This window comes from Bufo bufo, chromosome 2, assembly GCF_905171765.1.
Source record: "Bufo bufo chromosome 2, aBufBuf1.1, whole genome shotgun sequence".
Classification (NCBI taxonomy): Eukaryota; Metazoa; Chordata; class Amphibia; order Anura; family Bufonidae; genus Bufo; species Bufo bufo.
In genome coordinates, this window is record NC_053390.1 from 256,156,803 (window position 1) to 256,179,051 (window position 22,249).

General features: G+C 43.6%; 2 protein-coding genes across 2 annotated transcripts in view; one reads left to right on the plus strand and one right to left on the minus strand.

The window, feature by feature from the left end:
- Positions 1 to 22,249, plus strand: part of RSPH14 (radial spoke head 14 homolog) — a 258,180-nt gene that overhangs the window by 145,140 nt on the left and 90,791 nt on the right. The window lies entirely within an intron of this gene.
- GNAZ (G protein subunit alpha z) overlaps positions 1 to 22,249 on the minus strand; it is a 136,413-nt gene that overhangs the window by 80,669 nt on the left and 33,495 nt on the right. The window contains exon 2 of the mRNA XM_040416428.1: positions 20,370 to 21,599. Coding sequence (XP_040272362.1) covers positions 20,370 to 21,092 — 723 coding nt within the window. The 5' untranslated portion in view covers positions 21,093 to 21,599. The remainder of the gene's footprint in view (positions 1 to 20,369; positions 21,600 to 22,249) is intronic.

Below are 22,249 nucleotides of genomic sequence, written 5' to 3' on the forward strand. Positions count from 1 at the left end.
TAGCAGTAATATTCTGTTTCAATCATATAGTATGTGAAGATATTAAATATGAAAAACAAATATGTCTTTTTTTGCGGAGCCGTGGACCGGAAATGTGGATGCGGACAGCACACTGTGTGCTGTCCGCATCTTTTCCGTCCCCATTGAAAATGAATGGGTCTGGAATTGCGGAACGGATCCGGACGTCTGAATGATTTACATACATCACACTGAATGACTCCCCTGTATACATATACAGTACAGACCAAAAGTTTGGACACACCTTCTCATTCAAAGAGTTTTCTTTATTTTCATGACTATGAAGGCATCAAAACTATGAATTAACACATGTGGAATTATATACATAACAAACAAGTGTGAAACAACTGAAAATATGTCATATTCTAGGTTCTTCAAAGTAGCCACCTTTTGCTTTGATTATTGCTTTGCACACTCTTGGCATTCTCTTGATGAGCTTCAAGAGGTAGTCCCCTGAAATGGTTTTCACTTCACAGGTGTGCCCTGTCAGGTTTAATAAGTGGGTTTTCTTGCCTTATAAATGGCGTTGGGACCATCAGTTGCGTTGAGGAGAAGTCAGGTGGATACACAGCTGATAGTCCTACTGAATAGACTGTTAGAATTTGTATTATGGCAAGAAAAAAGCAGCTAACAGTCTATTCAGTAGGACTATCAGCTGTGTATCCACCTGACTTCTCCTCAACGCAACTGATGGTCCCAACGCCATTTATAAGGCAAGAAATCCCACTTATTAAACCTGACAGGGCACACCTGTGAAGTGAAAACCATTTCAGGGGACTACCTCTTGAAGCTCATCAAGAGAATGCCAAGAGTGTGCAAAGCAGTAATCAAAGCAAAAGGTGGCTACTTTGAAGAACCTAGAATATGAGATATTTTCAGTTGTTTCACACTTGTTTGTTATGTATATAATTCCACATGTGTCAATTCATAGTTTTGATGCCTTCATAGTCATGAAAATAAAGAAAACTCTTTGAATGAGAAGGTCTGTCCAAACTTTTGGTCTGTACTGTATGTAGAGCGTGCTTACTGATTACTCGTAAATTCGATAGAATTGGCCCCTATTTACCAATCTCTCTAACGTACATTTTGGTTTTAATCAGCGGTTGCCAAGTGTATTGTTTCCCCCAAGAAACAGTGCCATAGCCGTACATGGGTCATGTATAGTATAACTGCTCACCCGCATTCAAAAGAATGGAGCTGAACTACAACACCCAACACGGACAGATGCGACAATGTTGCTAACAGACATAAAAAGCAACTTTTCTCTAGTCCTGAGCAACCTCTTTAGGGCAAGTTCCCATGTGACAAGTCCACGGAAGATTTTGTGCAGCGGAAAATCAGTAGTGGATAGACATGGCTGAAATGTGCACCAAAATCATGCCGATTTGCAGCAAATTTCGCCCGCCTGCATTGCAAAGAGTGAAATCCGCAGCAGATGCCATTGACTTCAATGGGTCCGCAATCCACAAGATGCAGCGAAAGATAGGACATGTTCTATCTTTTGCGGTGTGGAGGCACAGACCCGGAAACACACTGAAGGGCTTCTGCAAGTTTTGGTGTGCTTCCAGGTTTGTGCCACCTACATTTCATAACATTTTGTGGACCGCAGACCCATTTAAGTCAGTGGTTCCGGACCACAGACATTTCCTGTATTTTGTGGATCCGTGGTTTGCAGTCCGCAACACTGGCACGGCCCTACCACGGTCATGGGGCGGTCTAAAAATGGTTTCTTTAATTTCACCCATATGATCATGGTTACATGATGCAAGGGGATACGGTCCCCACCGCGGTCAGTGACTGGCTGCGGTGATATCAAACCGGATATTTTCAGCAATTGAACCCACTGGAAAAGGAGCAAGGTAGTGCCACTATATTATACCACAAAGTATGTCAACCAATGAATGTTGTAATGGAAGACAAAAGGGACTACGGTAAATGCTTCATCCTTGCAATTTTTAAAGTAGATGTATTGTTGGTTCATGAGTTATAGGACCTTTTTGTACACCTATCTATGGACAAAAGATTTCCTTACCAGTTCACTTTATCACTCTGAAGATGAAAGAATTGTCCCAGAATACCTTAAAATTAATTGCTGTAGAACACATTAATGTTACAATAAGTTAAAGGGGTTCTCTGGGAATGATTAAGGGGTGAGAGACCTCACCAAACACTGCACTGCTCTACAATAGATTGTAATGATGTGATCCTGCCTATGATATGCCATCATGGCTGAGCAGCCTGACAGGAACTCACCAATATGAGGCCCTGCTCCCTCACGCCCCTAGGCAGCACTGCAAGTGGAGGCAACCAGTCCTTCTCACATTCTAGGACAGGTTGCTGGCGGCCATTTGAAATAATTCCCAGAGAACCCATTTAATGCATGTGAGAGGCTTATGATTCAAAAAGGACACTTCAGCCCATACACTGACAATAATGTTATCAGAAAAGAACATTCACTAATTACTAAAGAGGGAAAATTGGGTGACCTCTAAAAAGTACCTCAGCATGTGATATTTTTAAATGATCGATGCAGGAAGCAGAGAGATGACCCAGATTATAATAATTCCATACAAGCATCCCCAGATAAACAGTTCACCTACATCAGAAGGCAGCTCATCGACAAGTGGAAGACAAGTTACACATGTGTCGGCATCAGGTGTGCACCTGCCTGTAGTCCAGAAGAAAGGACACCTGCTGCAGCTCATTCAATAGAGCAAATCTACTGATTCAGTCCTGTTCTCCCTGCGCTCAGTAACTATAGGGAAGAGAGAGGAGAACAGGACTGCCAGCACTCAGCAGTGGCAGAAAGTCTACTGTGTTCCTGTATATCTACTATCATCGCGCTAAACAGTGGCAGTCTGGTTCCCCTCTTAGTTATTAAACGCATAGAAGAGAGAGAAGAAGTGAGGGTAGGTATACAGGAACATGGTACATTTATTGTCAGCGCTGACTGCAGTATTTCTGTTCTGCTCTATCTTCCCTGCACTCAGTAACTAAAAGAGAAGTGCAAAGGAGAGAGAAATGTACATCACTGACAGCAAGTCACAGGCAGACATGGCGTATAGAGGGAGCCAGGGGCTGGAGGAGTGAGATAAGAGGCAGGCTGAGAAGCTTTCAGGTTCCCAAAAGTCGGCTTTAGCACTCAATAAAATGCTGAAGACACTCTCTTTTTAAGGCTACATTCGCACGTCAGTAATTTTCTATATCCCGATTTTCGGTCCGTTTTTTGCGGATCCGTTGTTCCTGAAAATGTTTCCGTATGTCATCCGTTTTTTGCGGATCCGCAAAAAACGGAAACATGTATAAATTTCAATCAGCAAATAAAGTTGTTTGGATTTCTTTGGAAAAAAAAATAAAAAATTTAAATGTAATTTCCAGGAACGGAATCCGCATAAAACGGATGACATACGTAATGACATCCGAATGTCTTCCGTTTTTTTGCGGATCCATTGACTTTGTATTGTACCAGGATCCGATTTTTGCGGAAAAGAATAGGACAAGTTTTATATTTAATCGGACATGCGGAACGGAACAACGGAAACGGACAGCACACATTGTGTTGTCCGATTTTTTCCAGGACCCATTGAAAATGAATAGGTCCAGAACTGGTCCTGATCTGTTCCGCAAAAAACGGAACAGATCAGGAAAGAAAAAACGGACGTGTGAATGGACCCTAACAATGCTTAGTTACCACTAAGGAGACTCTTTACACCTTGTTTTATAGTAAAAAAGAAACATTTACTTTGCTGTCCCTACCCAATATTAAAAATAACCTGAAATGACAGTTACACTGGGTCCACACCTATGTTGTTATTTGGTGTTACTCAGCAGAGGAGCAGGACAAAGAAAATAAAAATGGGTACACCTGTATGACCCCATGGACTATAATGAGGTTCGTTAGGTTTCTGTCCTTCATTTTACCAGACAAAATAGCACAGCATGCAGCACTATTGTGTCTGGTATTTTAGAAGAAATGTGCGATGGAGGCTTTTGATGGAACCTCCAACACAGATTTGAACAAGGCCTAACAGAGTTCCCTGATACCACAGCTCTTGTAACAGAAGGCACTTTATGCTTATCCATGGACCACGGTGGACGTATTTCATCTTCATGTACCAGCATGTACACAAAAGAGACCCCCTCGAAATGGAAAATGAATTCTGCACTGGCAATCAGTCAAGAGAACTTTAATTCATATTATATAACAAAAGACTAATGGGGTCATTTATCAAACTGGTGTAAAGTAGAATTGGCTCAGTTGCCCATAGCAACCTTTCATTTTCCAAATGAGCTGTCAGAAATGAAAGGAGGAATCTGATTGGTTGCTATGGGCAACTAAACCATTTCTACTTTACACCAGTTTGATAAATGACCCCATAAAACACTTTCCCTTTACTGTAGAAGCTTATGGCCACAATCTTCTGGTAGAGCCCCAAGAGTTTATACATTAGTTATTACTTCTTATGCCCTGTCCTCCAATATCTGGTCTTCAATTTAATCTCTTCCTCTAACAAAATACAACATTACAGCCATTGCTGATCTTCTTCATCAAAATAACGTTCAGACAACCCATTTTAGCATTGCCGGTACCGGGGCAAAAGAAAGGGATCCTTTTGCCAAGAAACACTTTCCCTGGATTTAAAGGTTTAAATGATTTTTTATCTGTTAGGGGTCACCTTGCATAACAAAAAAGAAGTTGCACTAAGTTTCAGGCTGCAGTCTTTGTTCTTTTATTCATTTTCAGACCTCCAATATTCAGTTTTACCCTGCTTCTATTTTCAGACTTTTCTCACGTAGATGTGTCCCTCCCAGTAATTCATGATGAATGTCAGGTCTGTGTGTCCAGGATGCAGCTGTCTTCACTAGCTCTCATGTATATTTGCTATACTGCTGTTTCCTGCAGCTCATGAGGGATCTCCTCTCAAGTTTAGGCCTCATGCACACGACAGTATTTTTTCACGGTCCGCAAAACGGGGTTCCGTTGTTCAGTGATCCGTTTCCGTTTTTTTTTCCGTGTGTCTTCCTTGATTTTTGGAGGATCACCAGACAAGAAAAAGTGAAAAAAAAATCTAAGTCAAGTTTGCCTTGAAAATGATAGTAAAAAAACGGACACGGATCACGGACGCAGATGACAATCTTATGTGCCTCCGTGTTTTTTCAATGGGTCCGCGAACCGTTGTCCGTTAAAAAAATAGGACAGGTCTTATTTTTTTGACGGACTGGAAACATTGATCACGGACGCGGATGACAAACGGTGCATTATCCGAGTTTTCAACGGACCCATTGAAAGTCAATGGGTCCACAGAAAATCACGGAAAACGGAACAGCGGACACAGAACCCAACAACGGTCGTGTGCATGAGGCCTTACTGATGGTGAGGAGTATGTGAATCCCCCTGCAGAGTTTCTCTGGGTACTTTCCTTTATCTCTACATTTGTACACAGCCTATGTGCGTCTTCCCTGGCAAACTGCCTCGGATGTGCTTCCTACTTCACAGATGTGCCGCTGCCTTCTTAAACAGCTGATTGGCGGGGGTTCTGGTTGTTAGACCCCCAGCGATCAAATACTGATTATCTATCCAGAGGATAGGTCAGTTAGATACTCTTAGTGCAAAAACAAAACCAGAGGCAGAGGAAAAAGCCAGTGCCAGAGGAAAATATGGAATTACGGTAGATAAGCACCGGGAGAAAAGGCAGAACAGGGAATGACTAATCAGATATGAGGGCCCCTCTGTCCCTACACTGTCTCCTATCTATCCTCAAATGCGGAGCTATAATCCAGGACTGGAACTTAGCTATGCTTGCATCCACGATTCTATATACTGTCTTGATGCGATTTCCCCCCCAAGTGCGGGTCATCAGGGCTAGGTTTCAGTGTGGGATAATACCTCCATATTTGAAGATAGATAGAAGTCAGTGTAGGGTCATGGTTGCCCCCATAGCTGATGATTTATTCCGCTGTTCCTCCTTTTTTCCAGTGCCTGCTTCCATATTTCCCTCTGCCCTCTAACACCATTGATTTTGTTTTTATTGCACTAAGGGCACATGCACACGACCGGACGCTAAATAGAACATGTCCTATACCTGGTCGCAAAATGCCGACCCATTAAAATCAATAGGTACGCAAAAAAAACGGATGCAACACAAGTCATCCTTATTTTGCGAATCCCATGCTTCTGTTTAGTAACTGCTTGCATTCCCCATGTTATATAATCTTATATTGAGCCATTCTAATATTCCTACTAGACATTTCCGAATGAATTGCTAGCAGTCTACAATAAGGTTCCATCTACATGTTTCCAGCTTGGGGTGTCTCCCTGCACAGTCTGACATTATCCAATCAGCGCATCCATTGGCAGACTGTTCAGGGACACGCCCCGCAACTGGTAACACCCAGATGGACCTTTATTGCAGACTGCTGGCAATTCATTCAGAAATTCTAGCAGGAATAATAAAGGAATGGCACATCGTCACATGAAGAATGCAGGTACAACAGACATGGTGACAGCTCCTACTTACATTTTAAATGGCTGGTGGGGTCCTCTGGAGCAGACGTGGCTCGTAGTCATTCTGGGTACCCTCTCCATTACCTCGACATTAATTAATAGTCATTTTACTAATGGTTATGAAAAGCAGACCACATGCGTAATTACGAACAGCTTTTACTGCACTACTTGGGTGCTCTTTGTATGTGGACAAATACGTAACCAGTGGATATTTGCTAGAACGTGTCCTTTATTTCCTACCAAGTATGTGCCTGGAATAAACTGAATGTGTTCCTGATCTGCCTTTTGTTGTGCGGGGATGGCGTGCGTGCCACTGATTTGTCGGGGGTGTTTGGGTAGGATGTACGAGTCGCTGCTTTGATATATATTGAATGATATATTAATCTGTTTGACAGCATGCATGTCTATATTCCTTAATATCCTCCTGCCCCAGTTCTGCTCAGCAGCCCATAAACAGCAGCATTAGAGCAGTGTCTTCCATTACTGCCTTCAGGGAGCATACTGCTGGAGAGCTCCTGGCACTGCTCCCCCTCCCCCTCCCCTCTCTTCTTCACCACGATAAAGACATCATAGCCCACACTTCTAACCGCTCGCTCCTTAAATATGGATCGTGCTAGCGCAGTGCACTAATATATCCCATGAATCACTAGGTTAGCTCTTCACAGACACAATAGGAGAACGCAGTTAGGATCAAAGCCGAAATGCTTAATCTGGTTATACCTACAGTGGAAATGGCTGCTGTGTGCCGATTGTGTGTACCAATGCACAAGAGAAGCCGCTATTTCATCTGCTGTTGGACATGGTCATCTTCGAGCAGAATACAGTGACGCGGATGGGAACTTATCAATGGATGTGTGCTAGAAACTCTCATACAACACTTTTAAAAAAATAAATTGCCGTTTTTGGCCTTCTTCTACTTCTCTACAATTTTCCAAGAAAGTGGGAGTGACTTAGCAAGATAGGGCGTGGCCTCTTGCTGCCCAAACAGCTTTACCGTAATTTACAACTGGCATCAATTATAACACAAATCTGTTATGTAGATTCAATTTCCTGGCACGTGGACAAGTAAAGAGGCGACAAATTAATTCCGGTGCACGTTGGACTAAGACTGCTCTTAGTAAATTCCCTCTTAGGCTGAAAACACATTTTTTATAAAAAAAAATTCTGTACTTTTGAGTTTTATTTTTATTTTTTCGCACCTGCAGTTTTCGGTGCATTTTTTTGCAGGTAAAAACGCCAGCTCCAGATGTTAGCTGAAGGTCTACGGGAAGAATGAAATGCAGGACACACAAGGTTTTTTTGCCTAGTAGCGGTTTTTAGTAATTGGTGACATTTTTTTGGAGCTCTCTCATTTTTCTAAATAAGCAGCATGTTGAAAACTCTTGGAGGAGGGGGGGGGGGGGGGGGGGGGGATTTATTAAGTCCGGTGGTTTAGACGCGAGTCTTAATAACCTCCTGTGCTGGCGGTGGATATGACCGGAGTTACCGATATAGAGGCGCTAGCGGATCCACTGCCCGCTAATACACATGTAAGACAGCAATCCTCCTAGCCGTCTTACATTTAGACCATAGAAATTGTTAAATAAGACGGGTCTGCCGGCCTGTCCCCTTCCCCGCCCATGCCTCTCCCATCCTCTTTTAGGCCTGGCATTAGCAGGGAAAAGTCAAAGATGCATCCTTAGAGTCACAATCTGCACCAGAAATACGCTTATTGGCTTAATTTCTGTTTAATAAATGACCCCCTTGGTGTTTTGTCGGGTGTTTTTTTAATCTCTATAGGGTAAGAAATGCAGTTTTAATAAAAAAAATATTACATAATCGGACTCAGCATCACTTAGACTATCACATGCTTGAGCCAGTTTGGTGGATGTTTCGAGCTGACAGATCCCCTATTTTACAGCGCATTTTTTTTTTTTATTCTGTTTGGTGTATGTGCTGTGGAAGCTCCTGTGCATTTAAACCACAGTGTCCTTTTGGGCTCCATTGGGCTTGTAGACGCAAACAGACACCTGTTGCCCTATTGACTAGTCACGATGTAGCCTGCGACCATCCATGTAATAACGCAAAGGGCTATTCGAGTGTTTGGGAGTAGTGGTACAGCACTAATGTCACGGTGAGGACGGGGAAAACCCTCAGCCGTGCGATGAACGAAGATGGTGGTCGCTGCTCGACCAGGAGGACAGATTATAGGGAGCAGGTCACCTCCTAATCGCATCCTTAATCTGACCCTGACTCCCTAGCAGCATTGAGCCGGACCATGATGGGTAGGAGGGCTCATGCTCTGGAACCTTGTAGTCCCTGCTAGCCCTCAGGACGGCCCTAAACTAGGAGCAGGGTAAGACGACCTGTTCCTTCTGGACACGGAGGAACAGGAGTCTCACTGGCCAAGCGGCAGGGAAAAGGGGAACACAAACAGTCCTATGGATATGGCAGGTGAACTGAACTAGTTCCACCTACCTGCCACAGCCTTGCTGACTGGATCCCTGTGCTGGCAAGCTGATGTCCACACAACATTCAATGAACCCAGCAAACACACATCCACACACCGGAACCCAGATCCATAGCTGCACCAAATAACAAAAGGAAAATATCAACAGAACATCACATAGACATAAACTTAAAGGGGAAGTGCACACAACACATATAACACACCGTGCACACCGATAAAAGGCACACCTAAAGAGAGGTTGCCAGGTGCAACCGCATGCACAACATAGCTAGCTGCCACGATACAGCACAGGCTGCTATGCTGCCACATAAATAATGTTGCCAGCGGCAACCACAGGTGAGGCAAATACTACAGCCCTCACCTGTGATTGACAACCAGACCAAACCGCTGACAACCGCATGCGACCACAAGAGTCACGACCATAAGCATGGTCGTGACAACTAATAGGACATCATAGACTTGTCATAGTGTCGCCACCTATATGCTGAGCAGGCATATATATGGGAGGATCGGCTGCAGTACCACAAGGTTTACGGCACAGCCTGTGACACTCTCAGGGTTGGACTGGCCCAGACGATCCCACGGTGGGCCCAAGCTCTAAAAATAATGGACCTCTAATAAAACAAGGCTCTTAAGGTCCTGTTAGCACAGAGGGTGGGCCGTTAGAATAATTTCCTCCGGAGGGGCCCAAGGGACTTCAGTCCGACGTTGGACACTCTGGTTCTAATTAGTTACTGGACTATTACATTCAGTAGGCTCACGCAAGCATTTCTCTTTCAGAGAGACACTACAGATAAGGAGAGTGACATTGGGGGATGGCTTGTGTGACAATGTCTTAAGTAGCAGTGACATCTGTCAGAATAGGTACCCATGGTTTTTGTGGACAGCGTCAGATAATTCTAACGTTAGGGGAGACACAATTGTATATATTGCTGTGACGGGCGCTGGTTCGGTGCCACACTTGTACTAACATACCAACTCGCTCCAGTCACAGAAGCGACTACCTGTGACATTTATGATGTGCATCTGTGCCCACCCTGGCTGTTCTTAGGAGATTATACAGTCAATCTCATCCCCATTCACAGCCATGGATTAATAATGGAAGTGGCTTGTAATAAGAGATGTGAATATTGCCTTGAGTAGGCTGGGCTTACACAGGTCCAGTATTTTCTGCAATCCAATTAATTCTGACGGAATCCAGTGATAATTGCTCCATGTAAAGGACCTGCAGCAATCACTTACAAAATGGCAATAATCACCGCCACAGTAATTGAAAAGGATCTGATGTAAGAAAAGTGGAGTCAGACAGTCCAAATTGCTGGCTGGAAATGGATTATCCAGTCGTCGGCATAGGAATTAATGGAGATGTCTGCATTCTGCTGAAAGATTGCAGTGTTGAGCGCTTTTTGTAAATTGTATGCAATCATTGTAATCATCAGATCGCAAGTCGGGAGAGATCATTGCGCTAACATTTGACAGCCGCTGTGTTCTCACCCGGAAGGATCTGTCTGTGATGGGGATAGATGGAGCCAAACGTAGTGACAGCACAGCTTCAGACATAGGCAGTGGGTGTAAGCACCTCTGCCGAATGCAACGCAGGCTGCAAGACGTACTAGTCGTCAGGGATGATTTTCCAGTTGCCATGGCAACCTGTCAAATTTGTCCAGTGCATAAATGAATAGACAGAAAGATATATAGACATACACACTTGGTGGCCATTTGAAGGGATGGACAAATCCTTAGAGGTTACGGTCCATGTCGATGTGATATTATCATGCCGTTTTCTTAACTGTATCTTCATGTTAAAAGAAAATCTCTTGCTCTCCCCCAACCCAAAAGTGCTGCACTGAGATCTGATGACTGTGCAGACCATTGCAGAAAATTTAAAGAAGCACTACTACAAGATTTGTATTCTCTGGCCTGTTTAGAAAGGTGCAAGATGTAAATTGTAGTGAAGGAATTTTCTTACCAGTGACAGTATTTGTGAGTTATAACCTCCTTCTAATCCTCAGTGAATGCAGAAACTGACCTACCTGTGCACACATAAGATGCTGTGTCAGTTGGAGAGTAAGAGTGTTGGTCACATGACACAGCTGCGGATCAGAAGGGAGGTTATAAACTCACAAATACAACATTTTGTGGGAGTGCTGTTTAAGCAGCCAGCTTAACACACTTGGTATACTGTAGTATCAGCTATCTAAACTGTTTGCCTCTCCTGCCTTGCCCAGTGCCCTGTCTTTTACAGTGCCAAATAAAGCTATTTTGATAGCTTGAATCGAGGTGCCTATGGTGGCAAAATGATCCACTGCCACCAGATTAAAACGCAATGATTGGAAATTTGAAAAACGAATTAGTATTTTTCTGTAGGCAGTAGTTGTCGTTCAATTTCAACAGCAGATTGATATGATTTTTCCATGTAATTCATATTGTAGCCATTTATGAAACCATAAACTTATACAGAGCCTAGTGATAAAAGTCAGCACACCTAAAGCTGGCGCGTTCATCTGGCCAACAGGAGAAAAGGACAAAGCTTATGCCAGAATCCTCTAGCGGTGGCTTATCTTCCCGCTAACAAAAGGACCAGGTGTTGCAATCCAACATGCCCAACGCTAATCCCCCCCTGTGGCTGCTGTCAGGAGGCCACCATATACAGAAGAAGGTTAGCGGGTTCGCCCAATACACATCTAATATGTAACTAAATAACAATGTGACAACAAGACTCCAAGTAATAGAATAGTGGGTGCTCGTCTCCCAGGGATGTAGGTTCAATCCCCCATGTGAACGGATAATCCAGATTTAAAAAAAATGGATGGAGACAGCACATCCCACAGTGCTACTTCATTTCTTGATGCAACATTTCTGCTAAACAGTATTCAAGGCATTTTTATTCATTTGGATATCCACACATCTAATATGTATGACCAGATACCAGATCTGGGTCTGTAAACGAAAAAAAAAGCTATAAGATCGGTTTCAGATGTTCGTTTAAAACAGGATCGCATTTTAACCACCATTACAGAAACAAGACATGAAACCTCCCTAGTTATAGGTTTTAAAAGGGTTGTCCCATCATCACATATCACTTATCCATAGGATAAGTAATAAGTGTCTGTTCCCCTGCGGTCCAACTGCTGGGACCACCACCGATCATGAGAACCGGAGTCCCACATCCCTGTTTGCATGGAGTCTATGAGACTGGTGGAGACAGCTGAGCGCTATACTTGGCTTTATCCATCAGTGCACATGTGTTACCGCTGCCTCCCTGGGACCCTTGTCATTGTGATTGCATGGTGGCATTAAATGTAATATAGAACAGCATATACAAAAGCCATATAAGCAGTTTTTGCATATAATATCGCAAAGGTGATTTGCTATTGAAACATGGCATTAATGGCTCGGCATCAGGCATGCAGTTTGAGCAATAGTGACGTAATTCTCAAAAGCACATCTACTATCTTCAGAATGTGCTATCAAGTCTTTATGCAAATGAGTTTACAAAGAACCAACGAATGAAGCAAAGTGCATAGAAATCATTTGATCCCTTCATTCTGTATGTTGTCCCCAAACATATTCTCGCAGTTTCCAGCTTCCTGTTTAGAAGCTTTGTTATTCCAGCTGGACGCAGAAAGATTTAGGGAATATCAGGACGTATCCGTTACCACAGCTGGAACTCAACATATACTGTAACATTTGAGTGTCCATAATAGGGAATACTAAGTATTATGAGACCTGGGTGCCCTCGTCTGAATGCCCATCCTAACCAGAGTGGGGACACCACCAAAGAGTAGCTCTTGCTATGGCGATTTCAGCCCTGTAAGCATTAAAGCTGCACACATGCAAAGCAGTACCAGTACTAATTTAGCAGTGTAGTTTGTTTCATCGCATCTCACTGCATTCATACATTTTCAAACCTTTCATTATGGACAGTGGTATCATGTGATCCCATTCTGACCACCAGTCCAGACCTTGCTCTCCTATGTAAACAAGAGGCCAGTCTCCACTGTGTGGCACATTTCCTGTGAATTACAGGATTATATCAGCATCTATCAAATTTCTCCTTATTCCTCTAGCTGTCCCCCATACATAGAGTGCTGCCGATGACATCACTTATGCCCTAAGGGCCCAGGAGTAAAGCAAAATGGTAGAATAGTCCTACAATGATCAGATTTACAGTTATAAAACTCCCCTAACTCACATTAACTGTCTGTACTATCTGTGAGTGTTGTGTGCAGAACCTCCAGTGTATTTCTATAAGATAAAGCTTTACACTACTCTCCCTGTGCCCTGCTTGAACGAGCTGAGGTGGAGAAACCTATCACAAGCAGGAAGCAGGGAAAACAGTCTGAAGCTGCATCATTTAGGGATACACTGAGACTCTGCAGTCTGGGACCTGCCTCTATGTCGAGAATCAGGCCATAAAGTGCTGGCTCAGCTTTTTTTGGAAGTCTCATAGCCGTTAATGGAGCGTTTACTACACATGCACGGTTTGATCTCCATTCACTGCTATGGGTCTTTGAAAACAGCCGAGCCAGTGAGCAGGACGGTTTTTGGAAACTCAATATCAGTGGAGAGGAGGCCATGCATACGCTGTGTGTACTCTGTTCTTGAGATAGGAGTGTGTCCTAGAGGTGGGACCTGCACCTATTGGATTTATATAGCATATCCTCACAATCTGCCATAAATGTCCAATATGGGAATACCGCTACCTGCTATAGGCAACAAAAAAATGACCGGAATATACCACTGAATATCTATGGCATACTGGAAATACCAGATATATGACCAGCTGCAACTTTCTTTGCCAATACTAGCTTATTGCTGGGCTGACTCCATTGTTGTATATACATATGACAATTCACACTCCATGCTTTTTGTCATTTCCCTCCATTGTTCACTTCATCAGGCCTTCTCTTGGACTCTATGCAATGTCTGGGGCCCAGACTTGGCTGCAATGGTACTGCAGTAAGTACTATTCTTTGTGTAGCCAGCTGTAGTAAAGCAAAGGCTCATATGTCACATAGCTGTGACCAGACAAGCTCTTTAAGCCTAACTTTAATGAGAAGCGTTTTAGTATTATATAAGACGGGCTACAAGTGGTTAACCTATTCAGCCCTGCATTCATAATCCTGCTATTACATGTCATCGTTGTTATCTCTGGGAACAAATGGAATAACTACAGTCAATTATGACAATTTCAATAATGAGTTGTGAAGCTGCTGCATTGTGCGAGATGAAAGGAGAGTGGAAGGCAATAATGGTGACCACGTTTATGTGGTGTCTGGAAATTAATAATTAACTACTAGAAAATGCAGGAGGAAATATTCTCAGTAGATTTTAGTCAATAATAACTTTTTATTGCACTTCATGGACTTATTTCGAAAACATCTAATATACTCTTGCAAAAAAAAAAAAAAAAACTCACAATGAATCCTAAGGATAGAACATAGAGTGTTCTCCTGCATACATTTGCACAATATGTACAAAGATCTTAGGAAACTCTGATCCCGGCCGTTTAACTCCTTAGATGTGGTGGTCAATAACAACCGAGGCATTTAAGGGGTTTGTTGGAGTAAATGACTCCCCCAACCTTCATAATGGTGACTAATTGTACCCATAATAATACGTGAATTGCGGCACACAGATTATTTTGGTTGCAGTTTAAGACATTTATTAGTGCGATATCATACAAAGTTCATGATCCAGAAATGGATAACCACTCTTGGCAATGGTGACCGGACGTTTCGGTCCAAGCGGACCTTCTTCAGTGGTCTTATTATCTGACTGAGTGGTAAAGGAGGTCTGGGCTGGATCACCCAGACCTTCTCTACCACTCAGTCAGATAATAAGACCGCTGAAGAAGGTCCCCTTGGACCAAAAACGTCCGGTCGCCGTTGCCAAGAGTGGTTATCCATTTCGACTTTAAATGTAACTGGATCATTAACTTTGTATGATATCGCACTAATAAATGTCTTAAACTGCAACCAAAAGAATCTGTGTGCCGCAATTCACGTATTACTATTTACGACTATATAGTCCTTGCGGGCACCAGTAACCACAGTGTGCGGTGCTCCATCTCTAATATAATGGTGCCCATAGACATCGAACGATATAATATCACCGGTCTGGTTTTCTTGTAAATTGCGTGTGGGAAGTATAGGGGTCACAAGACAGAAAGCTACGTCCTAACAAATGTACAGACACATCTAGCGCACCAATGTCGGAGTGTCAGCATTTTAATGTATCTTTTGGATTTTCATGTTTCTCATGCTCTCTTGCTCTCCATGGAAGGAATGGTAGAAGATCTCCTGCTGTGCTGTATCTGATCTGTATCCTGTATTTTTCTTACCCAAGCAAAAAAAAAAAAATGTAGAAGCTGCTAGATCCCTGCCTTATCAGCAATAGGTAATTACATTATCAGATCTTGATTCCAGCAGAACCTAGTTTCCCGAAACCTCTGGCTTGGTTTGCACCCAGAAATTTCTGGTACAATCTGACGGAAAATGTCAGTTTATAGTAATAATGGCTGTAGGGAAATGAAATACGATTACTTTCATGGGATGCAAAAATGATCTGACCTGCTAAAAATTCCTGAAAGACCACGGTTAACCCTGGGCTATATCTTACTGTGCAAATTGGCAACTCGGATAATGACTGTTCAGCAACCATCATCATCAAAGCCGTCCGCAGTTAATACTTTCGGCGGATAGATGTTCCTGGTTGTGTGTGTGTATGGTGAAACGGAAGAACCTTCAAGGACCGTTCAGAAGATGCAGCCCATAAAGGTGGGGTCCACAAATAATCCGATCATGCAACCAATCCTCATTCCTTTTTACCTCGCTTCTAAGAAACCATCATTCATTCCTCGTCCGCGCTACTGGAACTAATAGAGGTGCGCTATGTGAATGGGGTAGTTGGTCGTGTTCTTAACGATCGTTCAATTACCAACACACTTCTATCTAATGTGTATGGGGCTTTTAGCATTAAAATGGCTAATTTTGCCCCAATTGGTCCACCTTTAGTGCCATGAACTCACACGGCAACCTGGCAATGGAGTTCAACGCTGGTCAACACCCAACCCTTTTTTGTTTCAGACGGCTCCAAACATATAATTTACAAATCTGTACAAACGCTGTAAATGTGCACCCGTCTGCCCCTTGACACATCTGCGTACTTATGTATAGGTCAGATGTATGCCCGAAACACAAATCTCTATGGTAGATAGGAAAACAGCAAAACACTTTTTTACTTGGCCGTTTCGGCATCTCCCATAGAATTATATGGAGCCGCCGAACGCGACTATCCAACTATCTAACGTATGGAGCTATGCCAGCTCTCAACTGGCAGCAGATGGGGGGGGGGGGGGGGGGGGGGGGGGGGGGGGGGGCGGGGGAAAGACAGTTGGATTTCAGCAGGCCCAGTCTTTCTCCCGTGCCTGGCAGTAGTTTATTCCCCTTTCCCCACCGAAATAAAACACATGCATGATCAGCCCAGCATGCATGTTTATGAGGTTCGGGGGAGAAATCGTTGTTGGTCAAATGAGCATTATGGCTGCTCTAATCTTTATCATCTGTTTTACGAGAAAATGACATTAGTGTGCTATTACATGGGGATTAGAGGGTGCGGGCAGAGATTATGGGTTACTGCTAATTGCCTGGCTGCAACCTGAAACAATGGCCTGTCCAGGTGGAGATGGCAATTAGCTGTAAGGCCGGGTTCACATCATCGTTAGGAATCCCGTTATAGCAAAGAATAACGGAATTTATAAGACAGAAACCTTTAGAGGCATTCCGTTTTGATCCATCATAATAGAGGTCTATGGGCAAGCATAAAGGATCCATCTGGTTTCCGCTATGCAGGACGGGAAAAAAAAAAGTCCTGTCGACTGAAAAAACGGAAAGCAATAACAGAATTCATAACACTGATGTGAACCCGCCCTAAATGCGCTCCCTTTAATGTGCACCTTTAACTTTCCCCAAATGATCAAGTTCTTACTAAATATGTGTCATATACCGTACCACATTTCATTTATCTGTGTGCTTTTCATTAAAGGTCTGTTCACATGCTGTGGTCAAATCGCGGTTTACAGGCGCAATTACCGTAAAATGCCAGTTCTCCATTCTATAATAATTTTATTAGTTGTTGGCCGAAATCCGCTTTGCTTGCTCTGCTCCCAAATGGACGGGAGTTTATCCTCCTTGATATTTCATTCAGCTAAGCCTCTGAGAATTTTTTGACAGGCCTGTCAATATTCTCACAAGGTTTTAGCAGGAAAATGGAACAATTCCGTCTCTTTCAGGAAGACATACTGTAACAGGCAGTGCAGGCATGTGGATGATCTGTGTCCAGGCAGGGCAACACTGACTCTGTCCTTGGCACAGACCTTGAAAAAGGCCATTGATTTTCTGTCATTTTGTTGAATGCAATATTATCCTAATCTCTGTCATAAAAGGCGTTGTGCGTAAGTAATAGGCAAGTTACTTTGCAATTACTTGTCTGAACCATGGGATCAGGCTTATGCAGAATGCCACCTAGTGCGCCCACATCGACCAGCCTGGTCTTTTCTACCATTTTTTAACCGGAAGTAAAAAAAAAAATGAAGCTTCTTTTCAGATGCAGAACTGTGCAGCCATTAAAGGGGTTTTCCGAGACTTTTATACTGATGACCTGTCCTCCGGATCAGTGGGGGTCCAACACCTGGGACCTCCACCAATCAGCTACTGCGAGCGCTGCGACCTTCTCCCAGCTCATCAAGCACAGCGGCTGTGTTTGGTATCTCAGCTCCGCTCCATTCACTTCAATGGGGCAGAGCTACGTCTATGTGACCAATAAACGTGACGTCACATGGCCTAGGGAAATCTGCAAGAAGACCGCGGCACTACTGCCAGCACCAGTGCCCTCTCACACAGCCGATCAGGACCCCCACAAATCAGATACTGATGACCTTTCCAGAGCATAGGTCATCAGTATAAAAGTCTTGGAAAACCCCTTTACCAATGAACCTGCTTGTAGGTGCAGTCCGCTTAGAAAACCACCCTGATGTGGATGTTGCCACAGTTTTATCCACGATGTGGCTGCAAAGGGAGAGCCCAATATAATAAAAATTAATTCTCAGTGATTAACTCTTAGGTTTACTAAAAGTGAAATTGTCCGTTTATGGGTTACTTTGGCATTGACCGGATACCATCAATAGGGTTTGGTTGCATCACTTCTGTCGGATAGACAGGCAAATGTGGAGGGAGAAATGTAGGGTTAAAGCAACCCTCCGGTTCAAGATTTTTTTTTTACATTAACTGGAGAACTAGCAAAACACTTACCCGATGCCCTCCTTTTTTTCTTTTTAGTTCTAATTCCACTAGTTCTCTGGCTCCTCTTCTGCCATCCAAGATGACCGCACCACCCATCAGACTACCTGATGCATACTGTGCATTTGGTAGCCCAAAACACTACCCACTTGTCCAACCCTGCTCTTGGATTGGCCAGCACTGTTCACATGAGCAGTGCTCGCCAATCTAAGGGCAGCATGAAGTGTCTTGGGCTATCAAGTAGTCTGACCAGCAGTGAGGTCATCTTGGATCGCAGAAGAGGAGCCCAGGAAATAATGGATCTGCAGCTAATAAGCACCATGTAACTGTTCTATTCATTTCCCAGTTGATGTGAATTATTATTATTTTTTTTAACCAGATGTTCACATGAACTGTTTGGGAAACCATAGTTGGGGCACCGTGGCTAAGCTGATGACAAAGTGTCTGCTACTGTGTGAAGCCATAACGATCAGTTGTAGTCTGGGGAGAGCAAGTGCTCATTTGACATACAAGGCCACCACAAAGAAATGACATACTCCCATCTGTTTTTATCCTCTGCACCAGGGATCAGCAACCTCCGGCACTCCAGGTATTGGGAAACTACAACTTCCAGCACGCCCCACAGAAATGAATAGAGCATGCTGGGAGTTGTAGTTTCACAACATCTAGAGTGCCGGAGGTGGCTGATCCCTGCTCTACACTATAATATATGCACCTGGGCAAAAAGGATGTCACAATCACGTGAATTAGACTAAGTACTATGCGAGAGTGAGCTCTCTGTATAGAACACTGTGTACCAGTATGCTTTATAGCAAGAGTAAATGTGGCACATACTCAACAGTACACATACCATTGAGTTCTCACTGGAGGTTACTTACACCACACAAAACAGTGCTGCATCCAAAATAAACTGAAGGCAATCTGTGGAGGCGGTTCTGGCAGAAGCAGCCGTTGCAGATTCCGGCATAAATAGGAATGGAATACCGCTGCATCCACTGGGATTTTATCCAGAAATGGTGTCCGGAAATCAGCAGACACCATTATAGTGGATCGAATCAGTCAGGCACCAGCTGTGTCCGGGATATATGTTAGATTCAGTATTCTGTTCCTATGCTGAACATAATACAAGAATCTGGTCACAGATGCAAACCTAGCCTTAATGGGCATCTGTCAGCAGATTTGTACCTATGACACTGGCTGACCTGTTAGATGTGCACTTGGCAGCTGAAGACATCTGTGTTGGTCCCATGTTCATATGTGTCCAAAGAGACTCTGCTCTCTCTGCAACTGCCACGACCTCTCCACTTTGATTGACAGGGCCAGGCAGTGAAAATATGATCACGCCTGGCCCTGTCAATCAAAATGCAGAGGGGGAGGCAGTTGCAGAGAAAGCAGAGTCTCTAGGTGTAATGACAACGCCCCTGTTGCTCCTAGAGGCTCATTTGCATACATTAAAACATAATTTTTCTCAGCAATGCGGGCACATATGAACATGGGACCAACCCAGAGGTCTTCAGCTGCCAAGTGCACATGCAACAGGTCAGCTAGTTTCATAGGTACAAATCTGCTGACAGATGCCCTTTAAGGCTGGTGTGTCAGCTCCACCACCTCCATACAACATTGGTCCTTCAGATCTTGGCCCAAAATCTGCATTGACATATAGATTTAAGAACTGCAGTAGTTCTTAGATTTTTTTTTCCCTTAAAGGGTCATTGAGATTTCAAAAAACTTTTGAGATGTCATAGAGACATAGCAAAAGTTTTGATCAATGGGGTATTGAGACCCCCACCAATCACTAGAACAAGGAGAGAGAAGGACTCATATCTCCTCACTGCAGGAGACAAACTCAATAAAAAAAAAAATCTATGAGTCCATCTGGATCCTGTCTACTGAAGTGAGAAGAGAGAACGTGATAGGCGAGCACATCTCTTTTCTCGTTCTAGTGATCGTGGAGATCTCAGCACTCAGAACCCCCCCCCCCCCCATCAAAACTTTGGATATGTTGCTATATGATTTTTTTTTTTTGCAAACTCAATTACCCTTTAAACCTGCCATTGTAAAATGCATCCCTTGTCTCTGGATTTTCTTTACTTACTGTTTGGTTGTCTTCATAAAGCTTCAAGTCATATCCACTGAGTTCCACACAGAATATTATGGCTGTCACACCCTCAAAGCAGTGAATCCACTTCTTCCTTTCTGACCGCTGGCCTCCAACATCAACCATCTTGAATGTCAGCTCTTTGAAGGTGAACTTGTTCTCTACAATGCCTGTAGTCATGTCTCGAGAACGCAGGATGTCTTCTACAGTGGGGATGTACTCAACGGCTGCTATCCTTTCAAGGTCATTTAGGTAATAGGCAGCGTTGTCTTCTAGATGATACTCATTAGAGCGGGAGAAGCACTCTTGGACACCTGAATCTGCCCATAGTCGCTTCATCACCCCTAGCAGTTCAGAAGTAATTTCACCCTTGCTTTCTGCAGGGCCAGTCAAAGCAAACAGCTGCACTGCATCATATGCCCGGTCCGGGTTGTGAAACTCAATCTTCAGTGTAGCAAGAGCCCTTATGATGCGGGTTAGGGAGTCAATGGCATTATAAATGATGAGGGGCTTATATTCTTTGCATGCCTCCAGATTGAACCCACCACTATGAATAATTTTCATCTGCTTCACAATGGTGCTTTTACCGGAGTTACTGGTTCCAAGCAGCAAAAGTTTGATTTCTCTACGTTGGCGCTGACTTTCTGAGCGCAGGTGCCTATCGATCCTGCGCGAGCGCCTTGCTGCCTCTTTCTCCTCCGCACTCTGCCGACATCCCATGGTAGGTGGTTGCCAGAGATGGAGATTCCCCCCTTCTCTCACTTTATCCTTCCTCGCTGCCTAACAGAAAGCTTGTCTTTCAGCCTTGCGCTAAGTATGATAACAATCAGATTGAATGAGTCTCGCCCCTAACAGGTGTGTAGAAATAAGGACCAGCACAAGCTCATGCAGATGGCCTCCACAGCAGATGTCATGGCACTCCCTTTTCCTGAAGGTAGAAGTGGCACATTCCTTTTTTTAATGAAAAAACACTTCCTGCCACCGAGGGACCATATCAGTCATATACCCTTTTCTCTTCTGCATAATTCTTCCACTTCCTTCTGTCCCAAGGTAAGGAGCAGCCTACATCTGCTTCTGCCTCACTTGCCTTTTTAATTGTATTTTCTGGTTGCCATGGCGATCCTGCTCCGCAGCAAACGATTGTGTGGCTAGCCTCTTGTCTATTGCACTGGCCTTTTTGATGTTTTTCCCTTCTTTCTTCGTCCTCTATCCGGCAGTGATCTGTACCTGTCAGACACAAAGAAACGTAAATATGGCATGGCTGCATCTCTGTCGCTTTACACAATACAAGCCATTCATAATGATGTATGCGAGAGCGTCATAAAACAGTATACTGTTACAGAAAAGAACTGAGCCCCTCCATGGCAGCATGGTCACGTCAGCATGCTTTAGATATGGTGAACAGACTTCACTATAGAGCCGGACGTATATCCTGCACTCCACAAAATTGGGGCTACACGGTCATCCAAGACCAAACAAACAACCACAAGCAAGAGCAGGCATATGTATGGGGGGAAATAGCGGCTCGGACAAAAGCTATCTTTGGACCTGTTTACATGACTTTTTTTCAGAAGCAGCATGGTCTATCTTGGAGCAGAATCCATGCTAATTCTCCCCTTAAAAATGAATGGAAAGTTTTAAAAAATAGGAAGCAGAAAAAAAAAAACGCACCAAAAGGGCTCATGCACATGAACGTTCCGGATTTTTTTACGGACAGTATGCGGAAACCAGTCATTTCAACGGGTCCGCAAAATAACAGAAGGTACTCTGTGTGCATTCAGTTTCCGTATTTCCGTTCCACAAAAATAGAACATGTCCTATTATTGTCCACATTACCAACAAGGATAGGACTGTTCTATTAGAGCAGCTGTTCCATT